Source organism: Triturus cristatus, chromosome 12 (assembly GCF_964204655.1).
Source record: "Triturus cristatus chromosome 12, aTriCri1.1, whole genome shotgun sequence".
In the NCBI taxonomy this organism is placed as follows: domain Eukaryota; kingdom Metazoa; phylum Chordata; class Amphibia; order Caudata; family Salamandridae; genus Triturus; species Triturus cristatus.
In genome coordinates, this window is record NC_140595.1 from 16,405,743 (window position 1) to 16,416,527 (window position 10,785).

At 47.5% G+C, this 10,785-nt stretch overlaps 1 protein-coding gene across 2 annotated transcripts in view; it reads right to left on the reverse strand.

The window, feature by feature from the left end:
- Positions 1–466: 466 nt before the first annotated feature.
- Positions 467–10,785, reverse strand: part of NCLN (nicalin) — a 70,426-nt gene continuing 60,107 nt past the window's right edge. For both annotated transcript variants that reach the window (XM_085638973.1, XM_085638972.1), the window contains exon 15: positions 467–1,149. In XM_085638973.1, the coding sequence (XP_085495099.1) occupies positions 1,090–1,149 (60 nt within the window). In that variant the 3' untranslated portion in view covers positions 467–1,089. The remainder of the gene's footprint in view (positions 1,150–10,785) is intronic.

Below are 10,785 nucleotides of genomic sequence, written 5' to 3' on the forward strand. Positions count from 1 at the left end.
CTAGTAAAGTCATATTCAGCGGGTAGGCTGAAGCCTCCATGCTCGGCCTAGTGACGCTGGAGAGCTATTTTTGCGGAGAACATTTCCGCTGCTAGTCTGGCACCTGGAGCATTTTGATAAGGCAAGAATCGGCGCCGTATTGTATCCATCAGAACAGCTTCATTGTGAGAGATCATGGAACATGCATTGAATCCATCTTATACAGAGAACTCTACTTTGATTTTGGAAAGATGGGGGCATAGGGACTCCTGCATCTAAGATGGCTTTGGCATTTGAGGTGGCAGGCACCTGCAGTGGGCGGAGTGAGGTGTAATTAGTTTATGTTCAATCCATTTCCCACTCCTAATCAAGATGCCTCTTGTTCACGTTTTGATTTGGTCCTGTGCGCAGCTTCCTTCAAACAGCAGCCACGTCACCACCTCCCTTCACCATCAACTATTGCGAAAGAAAAACACAAGCCTCATTCTTACTGTCTTAAATAATATTTTATTTTTCCTGGGGAGGTTAGATTTATAATCTTCATTTCAAAATTCCCCCCATCCCTGACACACAGCATTTATCGCTTCAGAGTAAGAAAAGGGGAGGAAACAAACAAAGTCAGTGCAGTAATTAAAAACATAAAAAAAGAAATCCCTGACATTTTGATCATATCACACAAAGATGATGTATGAAACCTACACCTTGAGGAGTCGCTTCCTACAGAAACATGAGGTTCAGTGGAAATGAATGGCGACGGATGACTACGTGGAACTAGGAAGTATGGCACCATAAAATGGAAAATGACTCAGACTCTTCTCTTCCAAACATGTCTGATGCCGAGGAAGCCCAGATTCTGCAAGTCTGTAGTTTTGTTGGCGATGAGCCTTCAATAGTTCAGAGCCTCAATCTTCCATGCGGTAACGCAATGATGAGTGAAGCCATTAAAAAAGGCGACTGGCTCGACCTTCCTTCTCCTTGCTTCCTACAGTGTCTTCGGAAAGATGCCACCCAGACTTAGCAGCACTCCTCAATCTCTGGGATTTGGACGTCTTCAGGCCCCTTGGGAAAACTGTTCGAGTCACAGAGATGGGTGGAGGAGGAGAGATGTGGCTACTGCTGTTTTGGTCGAACTGACAGCCTCTGCACAGACTTGTAAAGAAGACCGAAATTCTAAACAGGAGGAGAAAGAAAGAGACACAGTCACACTTCTGCACACTATTCTTTAAGACGGTCTATTTACAACTTTTATTGCAAGCGGGCTGGTTATGAACAATTGTTACTTACCTGTAAACAGGTGGTTCTCCAGTATTGGTGTCTTTCATAGATTCACATGCTTGAATATTCCCCGTCGTCGGAGTGGGAGTCCCACGGTAAATAAAATAGCAATATATATATATATATATATAGTAAAATATATACATAAGTAATCATATAATTAGTGCATATAGGTGTAAAACACACATAGTGTACCTATAAGAGAAAAACTCCATAGGAATACAATGGAGAGAGACAAAAGACCTTTGTAGTCTATCTCTGTCATTATGTAAGTCCGAACTCCAGCCAATCAGGCGTCAGCCCCTCTCTAGAACCTGCTCCTCAGAGCTTCTCACCTCAGATTTTCGTAGCACAAGAGTGACTGTAAAGTGCATGAGGAGAAGAGAGCCTCTGAAGGGAGGAGGGAGGGTCGCATGTGAATCTATGAAAGACACCAATACTGGAGAACCACCTGTTTACAGGTAAGTAACAATTGTTCTTCTCCAGTATTAGGGTGTCTTTCATAGATTCACATGCTTGAATATAGAATAGCTAGCAGTAACAATCACCATTGTTTCCATGCCAAAATAGATTCAACATATATAGATAATCAATCTTCTTATGCATAAAAACAGTATTGAACAACTGTAACATTGTAAATGCATAATATATATGGAAACAATATGGAGGCGGGAGGAAGAGGCTCACCTTACTTAAAAAGATTGCGCAGCACTGCCTGTCCCACTGCAGCATCCTCCTCGCTTAAAGTTGCCAAGCAGTAGTGCTTAGTAAACGTGTGTCTGGTCGACCACGTAGCTGCTCTGCAGATGTGTTGCAAAGATACTCCAGCAAATAAGGCAGTAGATGATGAGACTGCCCTGGTGGAGTGTGCCCTCACTGGAGACTGCAGAGGTTTATTTGCCCTTTGGTGGCAGAAGACAATAGCTGCCGAGATCCAGCGTGCAATCGTTGGTTTAGTAACCTGACGTCCTTTATGACAGCGTCCATATGCTATAAAAAGTTGATCGGATTTCCTGAAAGAAGCTGTCTTACTGATGTAGAACTTAAGACACCGCTTGACGTCCAAAGAATGTAATCTTTGTTCTGCAGGTGTCTGAGGATTGGCAAAAAAGGTCTTTAATATTACTGGCTCATTAATGTGAAAGTCAGTAGGCACCTTGGGTAGAAATGATGGATTGGTGCGTAACACTGCAGCATCCGTTTTGAACTGCAGGAACGGAGGTTTGATGGTAAAAGCATGGATGTGACTGACACGACGAGAAGACGTTAGTGCCAGAAGTAGAACTACTTTCCAAGTGAGATATTTTAGGTCGGCCTTGTGAATGGGCTCGAACGGAGGTCTCATCAATTGTGCTAACACAACGTTGAGGTGCCACAACGGAGGAGGACGCCGAACTGGCGGAAATTTCCGGAATAGACCCTTAAAGAATTGGCGGATTATTCTTGAGGAACAAAGGGAACTTGATCCATCTTGCCGGAAACGGGAAATGGCTGCTAGAAAAACCCTTAGGGTTGCATGCGACAGTCCAGAACTGGCTAGGTGCAAGAAGAATGGTAGCAATTGCTCTGCCGTGGAATGTATCGGATGGACTCCGTTAGCAGCACACCAATGGCAGAATCGTTTCCATTTAAACTTGTACGTCCTGATTGTAGAAGGTGCTCTTGCCTGGGCCAAAATATCCCTACAATCCTGCGGGATGTCTAGGTGGGCGAACTCATGGTGTTCAGGTTCCAGGCTGATAAGCTCAGTGAGGAGGGATTTGGATGACAAATTCTCCCTTCGCTCATAGTGAGCAGATCCGTCCGATGTTGCAGGAGGATTGGTTGGCATTGGGACAGGAGGAGCAGTTCTGAGAACCACGCTTGCCGTGGCCAGCGCGGGGCTATTAGGATCAGGTGGCAAGGTTGTCTCCTCATCTTCCAAAGAACCCGAGGTATGAGGGGTATTGGAGGAAAGGCGTACGCAAATAGATTGCACCAGTTTATCAAAAGGGCATTCCCTTGTGATTCCTTGTGGGGATGCCAGCTTGCGTAACTTCGGCATTTCCGGTTCTCCGGCGTAGCAAAGAGATCGAGTTGCGGACGGCCCCATAGTTGGAATATCCTCTCTAGAGTGGGTTGGTGTAACTCCCACTCGTGGGTCGACGAGGAGGACCTGCTCAGGGAATCCGCTAGGACATTGGATACTCCTGGCAGGTGTACTGCCGTAAGCATGATCTGATGACTGAGAGACCAGTCCCAAATTCTTTGAGCTAACCTGGAGAGACTTGGGGATCTTGTTCCGCCCTGTTTGTTGACATAGTGCATACAGGTTGTGTTGTCTGTCTGTATTAGCACTGACTCTCCTTGGAGCAAAGGCAGAAATGATAGAGCCAGAAAAATCGCCATGAGCTCCAACTTGTTGATGTGCCAAGATCTTTGATGTGTGGACCATCTTCCCTTCACAGAGAGATCCTCCAAATGTGCGCCCCATCCTTCCAATGAGGCGTCTGTTGTGAGTGTTCTGTCCGGTGGCAGCGACAGAAAGGACATGCCTTCCGTCAAGTTGGCTGGAATTGCCCACCATGCGAGTGCTGACTTCATCTGATCTGTGACACATATCATGTCGTGGAAAGATCCCGTTACCTGACGCCACTGAGCATCCAGAGCTTCCTGTATAGGACGTGTCCTCAGCCGGCAATGAGGGATCAAGGCAATGGATGATGACGCCATCCCCAGAAATGATTTTAATAGTCTCACAGAAACTGACTCTCTTGATCTGATCAGAGCCACCAGTCGCAGCATCTTTTTGAGACGCTCCTGGGAGAGGAATGCCTTTGCTGACACAGTTTCCAGAGTTGCACCCAGAAAATCTCTTTGTTGGTACGGATGAAGTTGGGATTTTTCCGCATTTACGGACAGGCCTAAAGAGCGAAACACGTTCTGGCACAGAAGAGTGTGTTGTCGCAGGTGAGTGCTTGACTGAGATTTCAGGAGAAAATCGTCCAGGTATGGAAATATTTGCACTCCCTGGAGACGCAAAAACGCTATTACTGGAGCTAGTACCTTCGTGAACACTCGAGGGGCCGAGCGCAGACCAAATGGTAACACTTTGAATTGGTAATCGTGTTGACCCACTCGAAAACGCAGGAACCTTCGATGCCGCTGTAAAATAGGGATATGAAAATAGGCATCCTGGAGATCTATCGTCGCCAGAAAATCTTCCTGCAAGAGTAAGCGCAAGATGTCTACTAGCGTCATCATACGGAAGGATTGGCTCTTTATATATTTGTTTAGTGCTCTTAGATCGAAGATGGGCCTCCACTCTCCGTTTTTCTTTGTGATCAAAAAGAACCGGGAATAAAAACCTTTTCCCTTCTGAGACACTGGTACCAGTTCTATAGCTCCTTTTTGCCTTAAAAGTCGTACTTGATGCAACAGTTCTTTCATGTGAGCTGGTGGCGGTCCGGAGGGTGGAGTGGGAGGAGGGAATTTGGTGAATTCTAAGGCGTGTCCCTTCTTCACAATGTCCAAAACCCAACGGTCCCTTGAGATGGAGGACCATTGGGAAAAGAACAGAGAGATTCGACCTCCAACCTTGTCCGTCTGGTAAGAGTCACTGTCTCTTTGATGCGGTTCCTCTGTATGAGGATTTTCCTCTATATGACTTGGAGGTTTGCTGCCGTGATGTTTGCTGTTGCTGGCCATAAGAGTAACGGTTGGACCCTTGATTGTAAGGTTTGTATTGTTTATTGTCTCGTCGAAAACTTGAGGAGGTGCCGCGTCCGCGTGCACCACGAAAATTACTCCGCTGAAATTGAAGGTTTCCTAGTGATCTAGCTGTTTCAGTGTCCTTCTTTATGGACTGTAGAGCTTCATCGACGTGGCTCCCAAATAATGACTCGCCGTCATATGCCATGTTAAGGATCATGGACTGAACCTCCTGACGAAAGGATGTTGATTTTAACCATCCTTGCCTACGCAGAACAGCCGCTCCGGCAAGCTGACGGAAACCCATGCAGGCGATGTCTACAGCACAATCGATTATTTCCGCCGATGCCGCTTCTCCCTCTTGGAGCAACTTCATTGCCTCCACTTTAGATGGCTCTGGCAACTCCTGAAACACATCCGAAATATCAGCCCAAACTTGTCTGTCATATTGTCCCAGGATGGCCAAGGCATTAGCTGCTCTAACCACAGTAGAGGCCATAGAAGAGAATTTACGCCCTATGGCATCCATCCGACGTCCGTCACGATCCGGAGGCGAGGTGATAGAAGATGCCGGATTTTTCGCCTTACGTTGCGCTGCCTGCGTAACGACCGACTCAGGTTTAGCCTGACCCGTGAGGCATGCTGGGGTTCCTATTGGTGCCTTATATTTCTTTACTAATCGAGGCACCTGTGCTGGCAAGGTATTCGGTGTCTGCATTAATTTCTTGCCTTCTTCCCAAATAAACTCAACTATGGGAATAGCATGAGTCTGTTTGTAAGGTTGATTCTTGAAATCATAAAGGAAGCAATCTTCCTCCCTGCGCTCCGTTGTTAACTTAAAACGGTGTGATGCCCTTTCCATCAGTTGGTGAAAATTGGCTATGTCCACTGGAGGTGAATCCCCTGTTACTATCTGTGAGGGGGATGGTGTTTGTGCCTGGTAATTGTCCCACTCCGCCATATCATCATCATTGTCATCTACATCCCCATCATCATCTGGGATTTCACCCTCTTCTGTGTCCTGAGGGCCTTCCTCTACAGGCTCATAATGAGGCAACAACCTTTCCGGAACCTGTCGTGGAGGTACAGGCGGCATCTGAGGAGCAGGATTTACAATAGGTACCGGTGGAATAACTGCTGGAATCACCGGGGTTGACGGAACCTCTGAACGTTGAGGGGATAGAGGGAACCGTTGGTTGTAGTCGTCCAACATGCGTTGGAGATTAGTAATGAGCGACAAAGGAAGAGTCGCCGTTTTATGCTTCGGAGGGGCCTGGTGTATATATACCGGATCCTCATCCTCACTACTGACATCCTGGCACTTAATAACTAAGTCGGATGGACTTTGTGCCGTTCCGAAAGACTCCGGTAACCCTTCGGACTCCTGATCCGAATCCGTAGCGAATAATGGTGAGGGAGGCTGTGCATCTCCCACAGGAATATTATGTTCCTGGCTATCCGGGCCCACAGTAGGAGGTAATGGTGTCCAAGAAACTCCAGCTAAAGATGAAACCGACGCTGAAGCTAGCTGAGGTAGTTGTTCCCTTCTTGTTTTCTGGGTAGACGCAACACCTCTTATTCGTACCCTTACGAATGTCTGTGGAGATGTACTCGTCGATGGAGCCGTCGTCGACGGAATGATGGTCGACGGAATTATCGTCGACGAAGTCTGTGGCAACAAAATTGCCGTCGTCGGATTCGCCGTCGACGGAGCCGCCGTCGACGGGGCCACCGTCGACGTAGCCACCGTCGACGAAGCCACCGTCGACGGAGCCGCTGCCGACGGAGCCGCTGCCGACGGAGCCGTCGTCGAGATCTTCATAGACAAGGCTTTCGTCGACGGAACCACCGTCGACAGTGTCGTCGACGGGATCTTCTTTTTCTTCGCCGACGGAGTGGGCGTCGACGAGCTCGACGACGTCTTCGTCGACGGAACCTTTACCTTCTTCGTCGACGTCGAAGTAATGGGCACAACAGAAGTCACCGCCCTTGAAGAACTGATGGTAATCGTCGACGAGGATAACGTCGACATAACGCTCGTCGACGACGAAGCAGCTAACGTCGTCGTCGGGGTCACCGTCGACGAGGTAGAAACAGCAGATCTCGTCGTCGGGAGTATCGTCGACGAGGCTGACAAGTTTTTCCCCGAGGAATGGGAAGTAGACGCCTCAGCAGCCTGAGAACAGTGTCCCTTAGGCGACAAAGCAGTAGGTGAGATCACAGAGGTGGCAGTTGTCAGAGGCAAAGCCAGCTTCTTTTTCTTCAGGAAAGGAGATGGTAACTCCTGCACACTACTGCGCTTAGAGGCTGGTTGAGAACGACCAGAAAAGAGACTTTCCACATCAGAGAGTGGGTTATCCTTGTCCTTCAGTCTCTGTAGCCATAATAGCAGGCGGCCTTCTCTGTCCTTTAGAGTTTTTGTAGAAAAAGTTCTACAAAATTTACATTTTGCCACCTCATGGTCAGGATATAAACAGTAAATACACTTACTGTGTGGGTCCTCAGAGAACAAACGCAGCTTTCCACATGAAGAACATGGTCTAAACAAAGATTTCTTACTAGAAGACATCCTTACTGACAAAAACTGAGCAGAGCTCAGGGAGACTCCCTGTCACACGACGTGCGGTAGAAAATCTGAGGTGAGAAGCTCTGAGGAGCAGGTTCTAGAGAGGGGCTGACGCCTGATTGGCTGGAGTTCGGACTTACATAATGACAGAGATAGACTACAAAGGTCTTTTGTCTCTCTCCATTGTATTCCTATGGAGTTTTTCTCTTATAGGTACACTATGTGTGTTTTACACCTATATGCACTAATTATATGATTACTTATGTATATATTTTACTATATATATATATATATATATTTTGCTATTTTATTTACCGTGGGACTCCCACTCCGACGACGGGGAATATTCAAGCATGTGAATCTATGAAAGACACCCTAATACTGGAGAAACTTCATTCTACGAGACAATCAAGCTAGACCTGAAATTTAAATCCAAGAAAGGGAAAGGAGATGCTTTAATAGGCTAAGGTAAAGGAAGAGAATGCAGATGCGAAAAAGTCAGAAGAGACTCCGCAAGGCCATTTTTCACCAGTTTTTAAGTGTCAAAACACAGCTCTTGTTCGGGTTTGTTTGTTTTTTAACAGATAAATGCTCACAACATTTGCACTCATTCGCGCTCTTGTTGAATCTACCTACCTTTGCACATTACTACTACTACACACCAGATTTAAATCATAACCTCGCCACCGGCAACAAGTCAAATTCCTATACAATTTGCGTGCTCAGGCATCCATCAGAATATTAATCCTCTTTTACAAGGCATTCCATCAACTCCATTTACATGGGCCAATGATCTGCACACACATAAATCCCTATCCCGGTCTACAACTGAAAGACAGACCACTTCCAAAGGCCAAACATCCAACACAAGCTTTAAATCTTTATCATAGAGACTGGCAAAGAAGCACCAGGATCAAAATCCCAAAGAGATGGTGCTCGCATAGAGTAAAGACGGAAACGGCATGCCGTTGAAGGGCCCAGCACAGAGTGCACTGGAACCTTACTATAACATGCTCCATCAGACAGGCCCTTAATGCGTAGTGTGATACCAGCAAGCACTGCAACTCCAGTAGCAGATGGGAAACAACCTTTACAACGCAGTCATTACATCGCACTACCTTTACATAGTAGTCATTACATCGCAACATCCTTTACATTGCATTTCATTACAACGCAGCCATTACATCGCATGTCACTACAACGCATGTCATTACATCGCAAGTCATTACAATGCATACCATCACAACGCATAGTACCCTTACACTATCCAACACTTACCCTACCGTTGCACTCACTGGAGTTAGAATAGTAATTATTACCCCTATACTATCCAACACTTACCTTAAATGCGATGTAATGGTATGCATTGTAATGGTATGCGTTGTAAAGGTATAATGCGATGTAATAGAATGCATTGTAGAGGTATTTTCTGAAAATGCGATGTAATGGCATGCAATGCAATGTAAAAGAATGCGCTGTAAAGGAAGTTGCGATGTAAAAACTGCGTTGTAAAGGCATGCCTTGTAAATGTATGCGTTGTAACGTCCTACATTCGTAACAAATGGGAAATCACTCGCTCCATCTCAGAGAAAGTCAAACTAATAGGCTAGGCCACGTCTACATGGTGAATCCAACTCCTCTTCATGTCCGACTCACAGAACAGGTAGATTCTCTTCTCTTTCTACTTCTAATTTACTTGGTTGCTAGATTTGTCACTGATGGAGAACTTATTTCTCCAACATTTGGGCTGATCACTTCTAGGACTACATGCGCAGGTATACATACAAGTACTTCAGGACTGCAACATGGGCCCCGTGTGTGAGCAGCAGGCAAGCCCCGCCTCTAGGGGGAGGCTAACAATGTGCCTCCTCCGGGACGGAAGGAAGAATGGATGGATGATGCAAGAGCTGATGAGGTAATGGGTTCTGGTATAATGTAGATTAGAGCTGCTGTTTTATTAGCTGGCCGTTTATGCAGGCGACTGTATGCGTGAAACCATCTAGTATTTGAGAGGCAACTGCCTAGAGACTAGGGTAGAGTGGGGAGTTGAGGCTCGGACCGTGGTCCATCCCTGTGATCAACTACCATCCAAAGCCCATAGGAATTGTCCATGGTCGTCTAATATGATCCAGCCTAACTGAAGGGACAGGCACCGGTTGCCTCAGCCAGCACACGTAGCAGGGCAATACTGCACATAGCAGTCTTTATTTTTGTATCTAGAAACGGAGTACTAGGACTCGGTGCCCGCCTTGGAGTGAAACATTAGAGTGCCTATGAGTTTGTCTGCAGCCTGGATAGTAAGAGCCACACATACTTTGCAGTTGGACAACCGATGAGGAAAATGACGTCTCGGTAACCTTGCAGGAGAGGAGGAGGAGGAGGAAAATGACGTCTCGGTAACCTTGCAGGAGAGGAGGAGGAGGAGGAGGAGGAGGAGGAAAATGACGTCTCGGTAACCTTGCAGGAGAGGAGGAGGAGGAGGAGGAGAGGAGGAGGAGGAGGAAAATGACGTCTCGGTAACCTTGCAGGAGAGGAGGAGGAGGAGGAGGAGGAGGAGGAGGAGGAGGAGAAGGAAAATGACGTCTCGGTAACCTTGCAGGAGAGGAGGAGGAGGAGGAGGAGGAGGAGGAGGAGGAGGGAGAGGAGAGGAAAATGACGTCTCGGTAACCTTGCAGGAGAGGAGGAGGAGGAGGAGGAGGAGGGAGGAGGAGAGGAGGAGGAGGAGGAAATGACGTCTCGGTAACCTTGCAGGAGAGGAGGAGGAGGAGGAGGAGGAGGAGGAGGAGGAAAATGACGTCTCGGTAACCTTGCAGGAGAGGAGGAGGAGGAGGAGGAGGAGGAGGAAAATGACGTCTCGGTAACCTTGCAGAGGAGGAGGAGAAATGACGTCTCGGTAACCTTGCAGAGGAGGAGGAGGAGGAGGAGGAGGAGGAGGAGGAGGAGGAGGAAAATGACGTCTCGGTAACCTTGCAGAGGAGGAGGAGGAGGAGGAGGAGGAGGAGGAGGAAAATGACGTCTCGGTAACCTTGCAGAGGAGGAGGAGGAGGAGGAGGAGGAGGAAATGACGTCTCGGTAACCTTGCAGAGGAGGAGGAGGAGGAGGAGGAGGAGGAGGAGGAGGAGGAGGAGGAGGAGGAGGAGGAGGAGGAGGAAAATGACGTCTCGGTAACCTTGCAGAGGAGGAGGAGGAGGAGGAGGAGGAGGAAAATGACGTCTCGGTAACCTTGCAGAGGAGGAGGAGGAGGAGGAGGAGGAGGAGGAAAATGACGTCTCGGT